Source organism: Etheostoma cragini, chromosome 12, assembly GCF_013103735.1.
Source record: "Etheostoma cragini isolate CJK2018 chromosome 12, CSU_Ecrag_1.0, whole genome shotgun sequence".
NCBI classification, from domain to species: domain Eukaryota; kingdom Metazoa; phylum Chordata; class Actinopteri; order Perciformes; family Percidae; genus Etheostoma; species Etheostoma cragini.
The window spans coordinates 15,239,891-15,258,390 of NC_048418.1; the positions used below are offsets into that span (position 1 = coordinate 15,239,891).

General features: G+C 42.0%; 1 protein-coding gene across 3 annotated transcripts; it reads right to left on the minus strand.

The window, feature by feature from the left end:
* Positions 1 to 163: 163 nt before the first annotated feature.
* Positions 164 to 16,490, minus strand: LOC117954864 (desmoplakin-like). 3 transcript variants are annotated; one of them, XM_034888900.1, is made up of 25 exons: positions 16,067 to 16,490; positions 14,926 to 15,010; positions 14,575 to 14,693; positions 14,108 to 14,252; positions 12,015 to 12,140; positions 11,793 to 11,846; positions 11,510 to 11,677; positions 11,227 to 11,331; positions 11,039 to 11,134; positions 10,820 to 10,945; positions 10,430 to 10,582; positions 10,125 to 10,279; positions 9,647 to 9,773; positions 9,319 to 9,505; positions 9,161 to 9,199; positions 8,955 to 9,115; positions 8,569 to 8,750; positions 8,234 to 8,372; positions 7,621 to 7,814; positions 7,319 to 7,481; positions 6,853 to 6,936; positions 6,623 to 6,730; positions 6,060 to 6,158; positions 4,087 to 5,901; positions 164 to 3,602 (listed from the first exon to the last, which is right to left on the minus strand). In XM_034888900.1, exons 1-25 carry the CDS (start codon positions 16,309 to 16,311, stop codon positions 369 to 371), a joined length of 8,109 nt encoding a protein of 2,702 aa, XP_034744791.1. In that variant the 5' UTR covers positions 16,312 to 16,490; the 3' UTR covers positions 164 to 368. The 3 variants fall into 3 exon arrangements, with proteins under 3 accessions (XP_034744791.1, XP_034744790.1, XP_034744793.1); XM_034888899.1 differs by having other exon boundaries at positions 8,955 to 9,199; XM_034888902.1 differs by having other exon boundaries at positions 5,404 to 5,901; positions 8,955 to 9,199; positions 16,067 to 16,486.
* Between the last annotated feature and the right edge of the window lie 2,010 nt (positions 16,491 to 18,500).

Below are 18,500 nucleotides of genomic sequence, written 5' to 3' on the forward strand. Positions count from 1 at the left end.
AAAAGTCAAGCTGCAAAAAACTATGAGTAAAAAATTGCAATTTTGACCGCATGCTGAAGCTACATTTAACAACCATACTTTGAAATGACAAATTGTTACATTTTAAAACACAGCCATGTATTAAAATGAGCCTTGGAAAATATATTCATTTAAAAAAAAAATGTCAGCATTAATTAAACCTGCATTATGTATTATTGAAACACCAAATCACCCAAAAACTGCAAACACTTACAATCCGATTCAGTATTTAAACAAACCTCCCACAATATCATAGAAAGACATTAGAAAAGCAAACTGTTATGAAAGTACTCAAACGCCAAGGCTGGGTATAACTACTCTAGTTTCATTCTTTTTTTCTATGCTGTGTATTAAGAGAGAGTGTTAGAGCTGAAGTTGGTACTGCTGGACGAGAAGCTATAGCTGTAAGTGGAGGAGTAATCCACACTGCCTCTACGAGATCCATTCCTGGAACCGGCTAGGGATCCAGCCCTGGACCCAGAGCGTGACCCTGGGTTAGAAACATTGTAAGGGCTGCTGATTCCCTTGGTGGACATTGAGGAGGCCTGCAGCATCTTCATACCATTGCTTTCTTCCACCATGCAGCTGTCCATGGCTTCCTTGTAGGAGATTTTCAGTTTTGTCTTGGGACAGGTCAGGTTCTTCTGGTGATTCTGTGAATCCTGAAGCTTCTGGGCCCCTTGGCCATCTAGCCAACCTCTGCGGATAGCCTCTTTAATGGTGATGCGACGTTCAGTGCCAGGCTCTATCAGGCCTCCTGTCAGGTACTGAAACTCCAAAAATCTTTGGCCAGCTTCATAGGGCAACCATGTCTCCTTCACTGCCTCTGCAGCGGACATCTTTCTTTTAGTCTTCACATCCTCAAAACCAACATAGGCTTTCTGGGCTGGTTTCAGCTTAGCGCTCATGCTTTCATCAATGATACCTTGATGGACAGCATCCTGCAGTGACAATCTCTCACCAGTGGCAGGGTTGATAATACCACCTGTGCTTGCCTGGGCCTCCAGTAGCCTCTGTGCTGTAATAGTGTCAACTATGCCTCTGCGGAGCGCTTCAGACAAAGTGATTTTCTCCAAGGTCTCTGTGTCAAATATAGCTGCCACAGGGCTCTGGTCATCAAACATGTCAGGGGGAGAAACAGTGATTGAAATGCTGTTGAAGCGTTTACGGACGGTGGGAGAAGATGGTGCGCCCTGGGTGGGAGTGCTGCAGGTGACCATGTCATCAACGTTGATGGCTGCAATGGTCATCTCTGTGCTGCTGGTTCTGCTGGTTATTCGGTCAGCAATCTCCGTCAAGGTTAGCGTTCCGCCACGATACTGATCCAAAGACTTCTGGTCAATGACACCGCGTTCCAGGCAGTCCTGGATGTCATATTGGGTTCCTGTTTTCCTGTCCACTATCACCAAACGTGCAGAGCCATCAGACCCCTTAATAGTTATTTCCTCCCACTCGCACTCCTGCTCCGACAACTCCAGGAAAGTGTCATAGTCAATTAGCTCCCGGTGATAGGCCTCCCTCACTGACATCTCCAGCCCAGTGTCTGGGTCAACGATCACAACTCGTCTCTTGCGCAGGATGTTGGTACGGCTCTCCTGTGACTTCTGGGGCTTCTTCTTATCTTTGAGTGGCAGGAGTATTAGGCCTGTTTTGCGATCTGTTATGCACCTGTCCTTAAGTTGGAGATATGTCAGGTTTTCCTTAGTATTAGGGTCAAAGAACCCTTTTGTATCATCTCCTTCATAAGTTAGGATCTCATTCATCTCTTTATCAAAGTATCCCCTTTTATATGCAACAGCAACATCAATACGGTGGCTCTCTTTGGGGTCAATAATCCCACCGCTGGCAATTTGGGCCTCAAGAAGGCGGATTCCATGACCTTTCTCAATAAGGTCTTTTTCAATAGCCTGGAAGAGAGATATTGTCATTCCTGTAGATGGGTCTGTGTATCCAGTTACTGCCTTCTCCGCAGACAGCAGCTTATTCTTGAACTCCTTTCCTATCAGGCCTCTCTTTGAGGCCTCCTCTACTGTCAAAAACACATTGTTGACTGGATCAACAATAAAGCCAGAAGCAGCTTGGGCCTCAAGAAGCTCCAGGGTGGTTCCTCTCATGAGCAGGCCTTCCTTCATTGCCTGATACAAAGGCATTACGTGGTCATTGGCCTCATCATAGATCCCTGCAATGCAGGTAGAGCCATATAGATAAGACTTTAGCTTGTCTTCAATTTCTCTGCTGGTGAGCTTGCCCTCTTTGAGCTTCGCCAAATCAGTTTCATCCAGCAGGTCAGAGTTGACAAGGTCACTAACAGCGACTTCACCACGGAGACCCTTTACTGTCATGGGCTTTTCTTGACTTGGCTTTTCTTGGAGTAGAAGCAAGCCAGAAACAGGTTCCACCATACACGTTTTCCTTAAGTCATTATAGCTTATCTTCTGTCCTGTCGCTGGCTCCAGGTAGCAGGTGGGTTTTTTGGCCAAAGCCCTGTAGAGCTCCTCATCAATAAGATTGCGATCCAAAGCCTGATCTATTGGAAGGAACACACTCAGAACAGGGTCTAATATGCCTCCAACAGACTCCTGAGCCTGGAGCAAGCGGATGGCTGTGACTTTGTCTACGCGGCCCTGTTTGCAAGCCTGGCCCACAGATAATACTTTGCCAGTGTATGGATCTTTGAAGCCCGTGCTAGCTGCTTCAGCTGTCACCAAGGTGTCTCTGTCTTCTGTGTCTACAATCCCTCTTGAGCAGGCAGTATCCACAGGCATTTTTTCATTAAATGCAGGGTCCACTATGTAGCCTGTTGCAGCTTGAGCTTCCAGGAGCATTAGGGCACTCTCTCGGCTGAGGAGATTCTTGTTTTTTGCTTTAGTGAATGGCATTTTCCCTTGAGAAGCAGATGTCATGCCAGCAATGATGCCGGTACCCTTAAGACTGGGCTGGATGTCCACAGCTACCTCATCCACGCTCTTTTTTCCCTTTAGGAGCTGGTCTAGCGTGGCTTTACTGATTATATTACAGTCACAAAGCTGGTGGGCTGTGACTTTGCTGCGCACCCCATCAAATATCAGCTTGGATGGATCGATTGTTGGGACCTTCTCATCTGTCTGGGTCTGCTTGGCCTGAGCGCTGGGTCTCTGCTGCAGCCTGTGTATCTCTCTCTCCAGGGCATCTCTCTTGAGAGCCAGTTCTGATGCCTCCTTTTCAGAGATCAACAGACGACTTTTGTACCTCTCCTCTACACTCTTTACCTCCCTCATGAGCCTCTCAATTTCATTCTTCAGGGAGAGCCTGTCTCGTTCAGCCTTGTCTCTGTCTGATTCAAACTGCCTAATGTGGCTGTCTCTCAGCTCGTACTGGCTCTTCATGTAGTTGAAATCCTTGAGGGCAGCATTCTTTTCCTCCTGCAGCCGCTGTTTGTTGCGGAGCTCAGTCTCTAGTGTCAGCTTGATGCGGCTGAGTTCCTCTTCTATGCGCTGCTGACGAGTCTTGTCCTGCTCCAGCAGTTTAAGCTTAGATAGCAAACTGTCCCTCTGCAGCAGCAGCTCACTGTATTGGCTTTGGGATTCATGCACCATCATGGATGTCTGCGGGAGAAGTAAGAAAACACATTATTATATTATTATGTCTGTAAAGAAATGACAATAAGTGATGCACAGAGCTAAAATCAGATTATGCAGAGCCACAATTCCAATGATCTAATTACACAACCTGTTGTAAGAACCTATCCCCACCCATTGATATTGTATATACTGTATGGTAAATATATGTACAAACAGTATATTTAATACATTAGTTAGTATGCAGTGATTAATTGAAATTGTTATTATCGTGTGAGTTAAGTTCAGTCACATAATATGCAAAGTCAAAAGGGTGAACAACATGCATGTCAAAGCAAGACCAATTGTAAGCAAGTACATTTCAAGCAAAACTCCTAAAATAAGACAGGTGTCACTAATATAACAGGGCCACTTTAAAATAATGCTTAATCTTAATGCAGCCATCCATGCAAAAGCAGACAACAATTAGTTCAAGTATGTGTAGATGATCCTTCAATGCAATCAAAAATACCTCGATTGATTGCTTTTGGAATTTGTCTGTTTCCAATTTAAGCTTTTCTCTCTCCTTGGTCAGGTCATTGATGAGAGCCTGGAGCTCGGCTGTCTTCTTGGTGCTACTCTGAAGCTGGACATGCAAGGCTGAGATCTGAGTGGCACTCTCTCCATCAATAGTGGCTTTGCTAAGCTTTAGCTCATCTCTCTCCTGTCTAACTGTCCTCAGCTCCTCCTCCAACCTCAGTCTCTCCTTGGTCAGGTTCTGTGTCAGAGTCTTCTGCTTTTCAATCTCGGTAATGTATTCGTTAAGCTGGCGGCTCTTCTCCTCAATGGTCTTATACAGGCTCTCATTGCGTTGGTTGAGCTCATGTGTCCGAGCCTGTTCCTGCTGGAGTTTCTGTTTAAGTGTCCTTAGCTCAGCAATGACAGCTGCCAGTTCTTGCTTGGTGACTTTATGCTCCTTCAGACTCTTGTCCAAAGCCTCCTGGAGGGCACTGATGTCCTGCTCATACTTCCTTCCAGAGGTGGAAGTCTCTAGCTGGATAGACTTCAGTGTGCTAATTGTGGTGGTGTGCTCTCTGCAAGTATGTGTCATCCTCTCCAACTCTGCCTCCATTCTCTTTCTACGTGTGAAGTCCTCCTGGGCTGTCTTCTTTTGCTTCTCCAACTCCGCTTCCATTCCATCCAGAGAGCACTGAAGTTCTCGGATGCGGCTCTGCAGCCTGACAGAATTCTGCTCAGTCTGGGATTTCTCACTGGTCTGCTTTTCCAGCTGTACTCGGGTGATGTTGATCTCTTGCTCATACACTTTAAGCTTGTTAATGGACTCCAGATAGGAGGTGTTCTTTGCCTTCAGGTCTGCCTCAGCCTGTTTCAGGTGATTGATTTCCAATTCCAGAGCTCTCCTCTTTTTCCCCTCCTCCTCCAGGTTAAAGGTTAGCATGCTGATCTGCCTGGATTTCTCCTGATTGTTTTTGATGGCCTCCTTCAGTTTGAGCTCATCCTGTCCTCCCTGCTGCATGAGTGTTCTCAGCTGAATCTCCAACTCGCTGCGCATCCTTGTTTCTTGCACCACTGAGGCCCTCTGCTGGCTGGCCTCCTGCTCTGCTCTGCTTTTCTGCTCTTCTGTGTGAGCAATGGACTGCCTCAGTCTCCTCAGCTCCTCCTCTAGATCTTTCTTCTCGGCAGTGAGTCTGTCAACTTGCAGTCTCAGTCCTGCTGTGTCTTCTTCTTTCTGCTGTGAGGCTTTTAGGATTGTGGACTTGGTAACGTGGATCTGTGTCTCGTATGTCTGCTTAAGTTGATTAACCTCCTGGGTGCACTGTGATCTTACCTTTGACATTTCTGATTCAGCGTTTCGTCGACGAGTCGCTTCCTCGTCTAGCAGTATCTTCATCCTCTGCAGTTCATGGTCCTTGTCTTTCACAGACTTTTCCAGGTCAATTTTGGTCCAGTTAAATTCTTCCTGTTCTTTCTGTCTGCGGCGAAGAGCCGCCTCATACTCTTCCTGCTGGCTGGTGTAGCGTTCCTCGGCCAATACTCGTTTCCTTTTCTCTTCATCCAGCTGGTATTTAATGCGAGTCAGCTGGTCGTTGAGATCTTGAAGCTGGTTGTGTGTGCTGTCCAGGCTCTCCTTGGTAACGCTGACTTGTATTGCTGTGGTTCTCTTCACTTCCTCCATAGAAATGAGCTGTTCTCGCGATTGAGTGAGATCCAGCTTACAGCGGGCCAAAGCATCCTCAAGAGATTTGTTTTTCTGGTTACGGTCCTGGATGTCGTCCTTCAGACGCTTTAGTTCCTCCTCCAGCATCTCGATCTTGGTGTTCCTGATCTGATTGCATTGACAAAAACATAAAGAGCCTCAGTCAACTACTTTCATATTGTTAAACAAGCCTTTTTGTTGTTTCAATCATACCATTTTCCTTTCTAACACAATATTATTGACTCGGAATGATGTCTTAAATGGCCTCATACACATCGGACACTTACCTTTAGCTCTTCCATGTTCTTCAGTAGCTCCCCAAGGAACTTGTAGTAGTCACTAGAGCGGGTGAGTAGCTCTATGTAGTTAGACTGGAGGTCAGCCGCCTGATGGGAGGTAAAAAAGGTGGATGCGATTAGAAGGCTCTGTAACTCTGTAACTTGTACATAAAGTATGTTGCTTTGTATTATTTTTATCATTTTGTTATTGTATATGTCAGAGTTGCTGGTTGGGGATTGGGGGTTTATTATTATTATTACACTTATTAATTATAAGTGTTTACAATTCAAAATCCAATAAAAATGTGAATAATTTAAAAAAGGTGGATGAATAATGATCATCAATTGTCAAATGATCATGTGTTAATTTCATTTTCTTCTTTACATGACGGATGTAATTAGGCATTTAACCTTAAAATTGGTTGTATTAAATGAGGTCATAAAAGAAACTTAGCATTGTTTCATTTATGTTTACGAAACAGAAGATCAACATTTAATGAAAACTTGAATGTGTTATAATAGCTAAATGAAAATTGGTTTAGTATTACTTAATGGAGAGACAGTACTCATACCTCTTGTCTGACCACAGAAGCAGGGGACTGCAACATTGTTCTCTTGATAGGAATATTAAGTAGAGTTTCCAGGCCTGAACCATAAGAAGCCAGCTGCAGCTCATAGTCCTAAAATAAAAAACATGGTCTTCATTATTTGTACAATTTGTGCCTTCGGTTCATCAGCTTGTAAACATCTAAAAAAATGTTTTAAAATGAAAGAAAATGATGCACATTAATTGACAACCTACCTTTATGGAGGAAGCACATGTGTCTGCGTTTTTCTGCACAACCTCTACTTTCTCCTTCTTTCCTTTAATTTCAGTGTGAAGTGCCTGTGCAGTCAAAAGGGGGAATTAAAATCACTGATTTAATCTGGCATGACACTGTCCAGTTGGTGCTTCTTCTTAGATATCAATTACGTTATTGGACAAGAATGTTAATGATATTATAACAAGCAGTTACTCAAATTAATTGTCGTGATCTCAAGGGAAAGTAAGTAATTCCATACATCATCTGAGAAAAACTGACACATTTTCCTTTACTGTTGCTGTTCTGTGTGTGATGTATAAAATCCACACATCTACATCAATGCTCAAGGCTGTCAGAAGCTCAATACATTGTAAATGGTGGATATATCCTATTTAATATCAAATCAGTTCAGTTATAAAAAAAAGATTAATTAAAATATGTTTATGTAAACTAGGAAAGACGTGCCTTCTGTTGGTTGAGGTGGTCCATTAGAGTCTGGATGTTGCTGAGTTTAACTGCCTGAAGGGTGTCCTGGCGCTTCCTGGCATTGTCTATCCACTGTTCCAGCTGAGTGCTGCTCTGCTGATAATGATTCAGCTGTTTTTCCTGCTTCTCCAAGTCCCACACTCTGAGGAGGAGAGGGTGGGAGGAAGAGGAAGGGATGAAAGGACTTACTTGGGTGTTTTTACCAACACCGACAAATGGAGGATGTGAAGAAATAGTCACAGGTACTGAAGCAATGTGTGTACATGTACAGACTATCCTACCTGCTCTCAATCTGGGTTTGGATGCGGCGCCAGCGGTCAGACATCTGACCCACCAAGTCCGAGAACTTGGACAAGTCCACGTCACACTTGTGGAAGGGTGCAGAGATTTGACCATTCCAGTGCACTGCTTTAGCCAGGTCAGACTCCATAGCTGTCAGCAGGTCTCGTTTTTGCTCCAGATCACTCTTCATTTGCTTTATTAGAAAATCACAAAACATATTAAAATTTAAAAATGTCAACTGTAACGATACATTCTATTTAAGTCTTATTTACATTTAGAGGTGAACACGATGACAATATGTAGGATTATGCCATCATATATTGGATTATTACTACTTTTAACTTGATTGTAGTGGTGTGACACATATATAGTGGCATGCCATGGAAACATGAAATAGAGTAAAGTACAAGTACCTCAATTCAAGTACAGTACTTGAGTAAATAAACTGTGTTACATTCCCACTGCTGGAATTTGTCATGTGACCCATGTGTGGAACCTTAGCCATCATTTTTGTCTCACAGAGGACAATAAGGATTCAGTGGGAGTTATGTGGCTCAAGACTGGAAAGGCAAGAGACTGCAGTTCAAACTAATTATAAAAAGTGGGTCAAACCTTTAGCGTGCTCCGATATTTTTCCACCTCTCGAAGGTCCAGAGAGGTGGTCTCCTTCTCTGTCAGCCGGGCCTCATTGACTTTAATGATATCTTCAGCCTGGAGTAGGCTCTGGAGCAAGGCCTTACGAGCCGACAGCCTGTTAAAGACAAAAAGTCATTACATTATATTAACTCGTAAATTTCACAACATTTAATGAAAAATATAAATTCTAATCTATAATCAGTAAAGCTGTATGTTGCCACAAGTTCCGGTGCCAGCATTTACTTTATTTGTGCAGTGTTTTCTCAATCATTGTGGGATAAAAAAAGGGAGATGTGATTAAAATAATGTACCTTTGAAGGTAGGCTGGGTAGAGACCTTGCAGGCCTCCTAGTTTTTGGTTGATAATTTCTAGTTCAGAGCGGAGAAACTTGGCATGCTCAGAGTCTGCAGGTATCCCCTCTAGCTGCTTTAAAATCTTTTCTCTTAGTCGCAGGTACTCGTCATGAATGGAGTCCAAGTCTTGGTGCACAGTCTAGATATCAAAATGACACAATAAGTTAAATTTAGCATAATCAGTTATTTCTCACAGTGCTTGAAACAAGAAATGCTTGTTTTGTTTTGTTTAACAAAGTGCTCGTTCATTTTCATCTATATTTGCCCATTTTGGACAAATTCTTTTTTGTAAAGCTGAACCTCATTTTTAATCAGAATGAAAAACAAACTAAAAGTTACACACCTGCAGCTTCTGGATGTGCACTGAGCACTCATGCACACTGTTGTCCCCCAGGGGGACGTGTAAATGACTGGTGAGACCGGACTCAGCCAGCTCCAGCCTGCGTCGAAGTTCTTGCAGACTGTTGAGCAGGGTAAGGCTGATGGTAGAACTGGCTGGGGGAGGCTGGCTAGGGCCCGGGACAACAGGGGGCTTGGGGATCTTTTGAGTCGGAGGCTTGACATTGTCAGGCTTCACCCCTTCGTCCTCTTTATTGGTTGATGGAAAATATTAAGAATATCGATTAAAGTGGAAAAAGAACAGCAGTATTTTTGCAAATTTAGTGGACTGACAATTTAGGGATAAAGTAAAGAGATTTTACACTCACTGTGAGCAGGCAGCTGGATAATCAATGTATCATAGTAGGTTTGGGCTTTATCAAACTGGCCCTGTATGGTTTTCTTCTCCTCTTCCCCAAACAGCTCAGAACCTTGGCTGGTACGCATGAACTCTTGGTAGTGAGTCTCCAGTCTTTTGATGATATTGCGGTACTCGTCGGGACGCATCTTAGCCAGCTGCAAGACAATGGAGAGGGGTCAGGTTCAGTAAAAGAAACAGGAACAAAGCCCATTCTTGCAGATAGTGTTTCAGATAAGACAGAAACTGAATCGAATTCTGCTTTGCTTGGTATGTTATTGTAACAAGAAAACGCTTACCATGCTGACGGTGAGGGAGTTGATGTAATTCACATCTTTGAGGCAGTATTGCCATGAGATGAGACTCTTGATGTTGATGTAGAGCTGATTCCAGATGCTCATGATGGCTTCATAATACTGCTCATTCCTAGTAAACAGCAAAGGCATTACTATGCAGTCATTACATGATAACATAATGTAATATTTCTCAAAAGTTTTCTTTTTATCTGAATAACTACTTGGACCTTTGTGGGTTAATGGTTAATTCTGGCATCTTAGACTCATTCACACCTTTTAGAATCTATTGAGCAATATCAGCAACATATACCATCCCAAAAGAAAGCATGTTTCCTTATCTAGCTCTGGGAAATGTAATGTATCCAATGTATTTATTACATAGAAGAGTCTTGTGAGCTGATCACTTTTAATAGCCCTGACAAATATTTGAACAGGATTTTCACGGACTTAAATTGTTCTACATTGACCGAATGGTTCTTACTTGTTGGCGAGGCCGATGCTGAGCGGGTTTGGTGGGGGGATCAGCAGACACACAGAAGGAATCAACATGTCCATACCTCCAGGTCCCGTCACAAGCCACTTGCTGCGCTGCGAGTTATCCTTCAGGATGCCCTCATTCCCTTTTAAAATCCCTATCTAGAGCACAAAACAGAACACGTAAACAGAAGAAAATAACATTTGTAGTAGTCCACTTTTTACTCTGTGTCTGTGCCTCTGTGTGTGTGTGTGTGTGTGTGTGTGTGTGTGTGTGTGTGTGTGTAAGTTGAGTGAGAGCGTATATCCCACCTGGTCTTGTTTAAAGTCACATAAGGCCTGTACAATGACAGAGCTGCTGATCTTTTCCTCAGGGTTGCGAGGTTTCAGCCTGACGATGGTCTTAGATTTGTTGACCAGACTTTGGACCTGCCTCTTATTCTCCATGACTCGCTCCTTATCTTTCTGTGAACATGCAAAAATCCGACTTGTGTTTTTAAATGAGCCACTGTAAACTGCAACAATCATTCAAAATTCAGAACTCTACAGAATCAACGCGGACATGCAGAGGCATTCTATTCAGTCTCCTAAAAATAGAACTGGCCAAACCAGTTACATAGACATGTCACACCAGAACCAATAGTTTGAGCATATCTTGTGCTTCACACCAGCAGGAAGAAGTGTAGAAGTGTACAATGATACCTCTAGGTTTTTCAGGAGATCGGTGAGGTTATCCAGTGGGGTGTTCTTGTCGCACGTGTACTTGTTTCGGATGGCCTCACACTCCTTCTGCAGCTTTGCATATGTCTCATTGGCCTCCTTGAAAAACTGAAGAGGGCAGCAAAAAGCTTTGATAAGATTTCACATGATGACATACAGTGCTCTATCTGTATAAAAGCTAGAGCTGAACTGAGCACTTACTTGGCTGTAGGCAGCATTCTCTTTCAAATGAACATGGATACACTTGGTGATCTGCAGCAGCCAGCTCCACTGGGTCTGTAAGGTGTCCATGTAGGCCTGTGGGCGCACACAAAGTCATCAGTACAAAAGCAAAGAACACGTTACTCTTTAAGACAAGAAAGCATCCATAAAAAAACAAAACACCTTACTTCAATCTTATCTGAGGCAGGGTGGTTGTTGTTCACAAGTCCATCGGCTTTCACTTTGAGCTTGTTTAGCTCCTTCTCTTTCTCCTCCAGGTCCCTCATCAGCCCCTGTCAGGAGAACAGAAAGTAAGGAACCCAAAAGACTAGACCTTGGACTCTGAAAGCCAACATACTTAAGGGGTATAGGTAATAAAAACACATCAATTATTAGGATATAAGCACAGCCATTAACTAAAACAGAAGCATCCAACCAGGAGAAAAGAAGAGTTCAGACAGAGATCCTTACTGAATAGCTCTCTTGCTTCCTAGGGATATACTGGTCGATGTTCTTGTCTCCCCAGTCAAACATAAGCTCTTCCTCCTCTCTCTCATTCACCCACATGATGGCTCGCGAGATCTCCCCGATGATGTCCTTAAGCTCTCGCAGCTGAACCACACGGCTGTGGGACATTTTCTGAGACAGACACAATGTAAATTTATGAATTTGCTAAAAAAAAACAAGTAACATTGGTGCTAGTGATTTTGACAATATAAAAAAATACCATTTTTGTAAAAGAGTTTGGTTATACCTGTAAGCTTTCCCATTCTTGTTCCAGGATGGAAAGGTTGTACTTGTCGCCTCTCTACAAAAACAAGATTTTGGTTTTTGCTCAGTTTTAAATAGAATTACAAAACCTTTGACACATAGATGCCAATCCCACTCAACAAAAAAAAATATCTAACAAATCCAGTCCAAAGTAAATAAGCAACTGAGAAGAACTTCAAAATAGGAACACAGCGTGACCACTTACGAGTTCATCTCTGGCACGGTCTACTTCTTGGCTCCTCTGGATAGAGCTGTGGTTTTTGTTTTGGTTTAAGATTTGTTTTTCTATGGTTTCGGCATCATCTCCCCATGGAGCTGTCTCAATCATGCGCTACAAGATGCAGAATCACAGTCATTATTACCTTTTAAATGCATTAACTTTGTATATACATACAATAAAAACCTCAAAATTAACCTCATTTGATGCAAAATTAAATATTTTGTAGAACATTACTGAAAAATGGTTCATTAAATAATATATTTATACAGTATATATACACATTTTTAAGAATAAGGCAATATTACTTTTAATTGTCAACAAACTCCATAAAAAACAAACAATGCATAATCCATCTCTCAGTAATTTCTGCCCTTCCTTCATGTGGAACTCTGCCCTAAGCCTATTTATTCCTACCAAAGACAAAAATCTTTTACAATAATTCCCCCAAAACACTTTCTTTTTTCTTAAACCTCCTAAACACCTGGGTCCCACAGGGATTAGCAATTGCTACAGGAGTTAATTATGCATTTCTTTGGGACTATTTTTAGCTGCAAATTAATACACATGTAGTGCTCTAGTCAGGAGAACAGCGTACTATATGTGGAATTGACTCAAATTAAACAAGTGCCCCATGTCACCCAATGCAAAGGTGTGGCTCGTTAACGTGTTTTTAATAGTTTCACAAAAACAATGAAGCTCTGGAGCGCAGGGGACAAAGTTTTACTGGCTGTAGCTACCCAGGCCATCCTTATTTAGATCCTCAACTCTGGACCTGTCATGTTTTTTCAGTAATAGAAAACCCACTGAGCCCTCCTTATAATTTTAGGCATTATTCTTCTAAATCTCAACATATGCACTAGTCTGTCTATCAATTCCTTGACTTATGCCACTCTTTGTCCTCTAGGTGGCAGCATATAATCATTAGGTCCGTTGCTAGGCAGGAAACTATCCCAACTATTCCCCTCTCCTTTGCAGCACTCATTCAGCGTTGATAAGAGCTCTGCAGGCAAACTGACCTCAGCCAGTTCCTGCTCCTAACTCACAGTTTTCTTTCTCTCTCTCTCAAAGCTTTTGTTCTCTCACCACTCCCATTTCCTTCATGACTGCTTGGCTGAAGCTACACATGACTTGGTTGTTGAGAGCTTGTCAGCAGTGGAGCTAATGTCCAGAGTAGAAAGGTCAACAAAGTTATATGTTGGACTGTAGGTACAATGGCTAAACGCGTAACCGGCAGGAAACAGAGACACTAAGTAAAAATGGCGGCAGTAGTGCATCAGGTGATATGTTCCCGGTTTTGGAATTTGAAAAAAAGCAAATACCTAAATTACAAAGGTTGTCACTGAAAAATATATAAAGAAATGTTTCTATATCCCATGACAGGGAGGAAAAAAATTATGAATTATAAAGGGTGAGGCTCGAAGCATTGACAGAATGACAGGGTGTGTTTTTGGTTGGGTGTGAGGTTGGGGGAGGTAGAGAGTAGAAGGGCGTTTTCCCATAAGCATGTTACAGTTCTACTGAGCAAGCCTTTCCTTTAACAACTGACTCCGTGTAGAGTGTCAGATATCCCACTCTTTCACTTTCTAATTTTCTTTTTGCCCGCCCCCCGCCTGTGTCTTTATCTCCCTCCCTCTTTGCCAACTCTGTCTCTCTTTCTGCCTTCCTCTCTCGACATCTCTGTCTAAAATGGCTGAGCTCTTTCCTCTTCTTTGTTTCAATCCTTCCTCACCACCCCCAGGCCTCTTTCACTCACGGATCAGGTTTTGGTAGTGTCCAGATGGTTTCAGTTACAGGAGGTCAGAATAAGTGATAGCGTACGTGCACCCTTCCCCCTTCTATTACTCCTCCCCCCTTTACGTAAAAACAATGGTGCACTAATTCACCCAGGTATACAGACATGCACACACATGCAGGTGCAGCATTTCATTCTGCTCCAACAGGTTATAGAAACTTTTGGGCACTGAGTTTTGCCAAGATGTTTGTGGATGATGCTGTCACAGAAGGCATCAGACACATTACCCGTACATGTTTTTTCTTTTGAAATGTTCTTAAAAGTCTCTGACGTATGAAGAGCTCACCTTCTGTTGGGTAATCCAAGCCACGGCATCATTAAAGATCCTCCCCCCCTCGAGGGAACCCACGCTGCCTCTGTTCCGTCGTATGGTCCTGCTACTGACTAATTGCTGTTGCAAATCACCATGCATGTGCTGGAACTGTTCTAAGCTGTAGAGTTGTACAAAAAAGGAAAATACTTTTTGCATCTTCTAAGGCACACTGATGGATTAAGAGCTTAAGGAGCTCATCTTGGCAAATACAGCTGAATGACAAGAATGTTCAGAGAGCATATAACGCCTCGGAATTACTTTGTCTTTAAAATGTTTGGTTTAACTACAAAATGTAAATTCAGATGCTACTCTAAGACCTCAAATATTGGCAAATTGTATCCATTAACATGTAGGCAGAATGTCTATACGCAGTCATGGATGAACACATGCAAACATGCCAATACAGCAAACAAACTCACACTGCACTTTTCATTTCTTACCTTCTGAAGATGTCACTAGGTATTCGCATTTGCTGCAGCTCTCTGCCATAGACCTTCATCTGCTCCATGGTTTCTGCAGCCATGATCAACAGTTGGTCTACCTCCACGGCTGGCCCCCCCTATAAAATCACACAGCATAGACACTGAACTTTACACACCTGCAAAATTATATTTCATTTTAACTGGCTGATGATATCACCTGTTTTTTAAATCTGATATGGCATTATCATGTTGATGTGTACACAGAAAAAAATTATAACAATGAAGTCAATTTCATTCTAATTACCACTAGAAGTGAAAACAAACACTTGAGATCAGTTATGTTGAGTGTGCTCTGTGTGCTACACTTACACCCTGGAATATCATATTGGCTCTCTGCAGGAAATCCTGGCACTGGCTTGTCAGGAACAAAGCTTTTTGCTGAATTACCTGGACACTACACATAAGGACAAAAACAAAACAATACATTTTCAGAGCTCGTAAAACGTGTTTTCATCAATCAATTCTATGCACTGCCAGCTTTGTTTCATTTGTTTTTTAAAGTTGTTATTATACAGTTTCAAACAGATACTGTTAATATAGTTAATAAGGTACTAGATTGGTAAATGCTTGTAAATGATCATTGGATTCCATGGAATCTAAAATTAATATTATATGATCCAACATGCTTAATGAACAACATGGCATAACAACAACAATAATGTGTTAAAATTAAAGGACTTATGGGACATAATCCCTTAACCCTTTTAAACTTTATTTTAGTTTATTTTAATCCAACACAAACTCGTTTATTAATTTCTCTGGGGCTTTGGGACATGGAAACGGGTCACCAAAGGGTCACCAAGGGTCACCTCTGTTCATCATGAGTTGAGCATTTGGGAGATTTCTTTCCTCACAGAAAAGGAAATAGCTTGTCTGTCACAGACATCATTGAAATCACGTTTGACATTGACATCATGATGGAGGATTTTCAGCAGCGGGAGGACATTCAAGGGTAGTATTCACGTAATTCCTCTATTGTAATTCAGAATAATATTATGAAACAGATCAGGAGTGATACACCCAGGATTACTTAGAATTCACGTTACGAAATCAAATGAGAAAATCAGGAAAATCCTTCTTGTGTTCTTGAACTCTACAATTACCTCTACAGAATCCAGTAACATGGTTGTGCTCTTCAAAGGAACTATTGAACTGTTTGGAGACATGCTTCTCTTTTTAATGATAGAAGCATGGTGTAGAAGCCCCCCCACCAAAAAAAAAGAAAATAATTTCCAACTTTATTTTATGGTATTGCTTGGACACAGCTCACATAATATTTCTAAATAATTTGCATGGTTTTCTAGGCTAGTTTAAGGTTAGCACTGTTGTTAACTATACAAAGTAACAGCTGCACTTGTTTTTTTAATCATGAACATTCCATGGCAGACTCAAACACACAGGCCTACTAGTTTGGTAAAGCTAATGTTCAAAGCAACAGGTGATTACTTACTTCATTCCACCGCCTCCGCCCGCACCCATGGCGAGGACTTGAGCTTTCGGTGCCCCCCCGCCTTGCATGGAGGACCGGGAGAAGGAGGTGTAGGTGGTGCCCTGGCCTTGGTAATCTCCCTGGAATCCGTTCCCACCGACGAACACGTCGTTTCGACCTAAAGTCGTCATATTCAGTAAATCTTGTCGCGAGTTACTTCTCTGGCCCGCGCTGGCCAGTCTAGGGTTCGAGCCGTACATATTCATGGTTGCCGAGTTGTTCTTGTTTTAATGTTTGAAGGACGTTTTCAAGTTTGAGTCGTTTTTCTTTGCTGTCCGGACAGAGGACGGACCGCGCACCTCTCCCCTCGCCGTCACTTGTTCCGCAGATAATGGGCTGCTGTGAATAGACGGAAGCTGACCACTTTTGGATAGAAACCACACCTTGCTGTGTTTACGAAACACTCCTGCACTCCTCTGTGGGAAGATACAGTGCTCGGGCTCAATGGCTTCTCGGCTCATTCTGCTAAAAAAGTTATGTTGCAATCTTAACCTGGATTTCTCAGTTGAATTAATCACAACATTTTAACTGTATCTAGTATATACCCTATTCCTGGCAAAGGGACTTAAATTATGTTATGCTAATTGGCCAAGTCTGGATATTAACAAGTTGCCTATCTTCTTATCAACAAACACGTTTGTTATGTCCTAGAGATGTTTATACAGACAGCTTAATGTCGGAGACAGTTCATCATCCATGGTAAATCTGAGTTATGCCTGTATTGTTACAGTAGGTGTACCCCATAGCCTATTTATTGAAGTCTAATTGGAATGAATTGATCTTTTCATTTGCAGTTGTTGGAATAACATCTAATTTGACTATTTTGTCAATTCTGCCTTTTCCTGTTATGATTTAAATTATTTTCATTATCAGTTTTAAGAGATCATTTACCATGCTTCTGGCAAAGGGACAGCAGTTGAAAATAAGCTTGTGGTCGACACATAACCAGTGCTATTGATCACTGTGCATTTTTCCTGTAATAAAATAAGATAAAAAAATAAAAAAATAGAAATACATGTACTTTCATTAAGGCTCACTGAGGTCACCAAATTACCACTAGAAGGCTCACGGATCCTCCTTTATACACCCTCTGAAGAATTATTCTAAAGTCATAAGGGGATTTCTTCTTAAATTAAGGTTCACAATGAATTTGCTTGCTCTTATTCTTCTCTTTTATACCTCAGGAATGTTTGCTCATTTAAAGCCTGGCGAGTAATACCGCTATGCACAGTTACAGCAGCCAACACATTAAATCCCCAGAAGAGTGAGTAGAGATAGTGGTTGAGCAAAGAATTTGTCATCCTGGGTCAACATTCTTGAGGACAAAAGGAGTCCACTTGAGAGTTCAGTGTTTTGCATAGCTGCTTAAAGCTCAGCCGAGTCCACAAGTAGATTTTTTGTTTCCATTTTTTTTCTCACTTTGTCCTTACTTCTCTCTTATCGCTTCATTCCTCACACACAGCAACACACAGCACACGACAGATAGGCGTTTTGAAAAGTGAAAGGGAGTGAAAAAGATGAGTGTGTAGGGTGACACATACCTCCTGTCGGGTGTCAGACTGCAAAAGTGTGGGAAAAGAAAAGTCTGAAATGTAAACACTTAACAATGTCTGAAGTGCTTTGGTCAGGTCCTTCTAAACTCTTCCAGTCTTTATGACCGATGGAGAGAACCATAGTCGACTAGGCTGACAGACATATTGTGCCCTCTGGTGTTTTATCCTTGAGCCATAGCCACTGAATCCTCATAACTACTACACTACATCACATAGAAGTGGGAGAACTGGGAGAGATGGGAGGGAGGCATGGGTCATGGAAACCAACAACCTAATCTGGAATTGCCAAGCCATTAAAGCATTACTTTTTTCACATTCTAACTTTTCAAACATTTGAAAAAGCTGACCTGACGTGTGTGACCTGAATATTTTACAGTACCCCATGTTAATTTTACTTTTAAATGTTTGACGACAGTTTCATACATTACGACAATCTCTTGACAGACCAGTTTCAAACATGAAACACACCCAACTAAAGACACACCCTTTTCTTCTTCTTCTCCCTAATAGGTTTAGGTGGGTTGCTTTACATGTTTGCTTTTTTTTTCACTTAATGCATGTTCTCCAAAGAAAAGACACTGCAAGACTGAGCATGTACAATTTTCCAAATTTCAGTCTAATAACAGCTTTTGTGCCAAGAGAGATGGACTGAACAGTACACTGAACCTTGCTGTACTGTTTAATGAGATAGGGAAGAATAGTTGGAAGCAAGCATTAATTATAAGCTCTCCAACAGAAAGGGTTTGGCCTCATTAAAACTGAGACACACAACTCACTTAAAGGTTTTTTTACTGAGACTTTTGTGCATAGATTTTCTTTCCAAAGTGTGTGTGTGTGTGTGT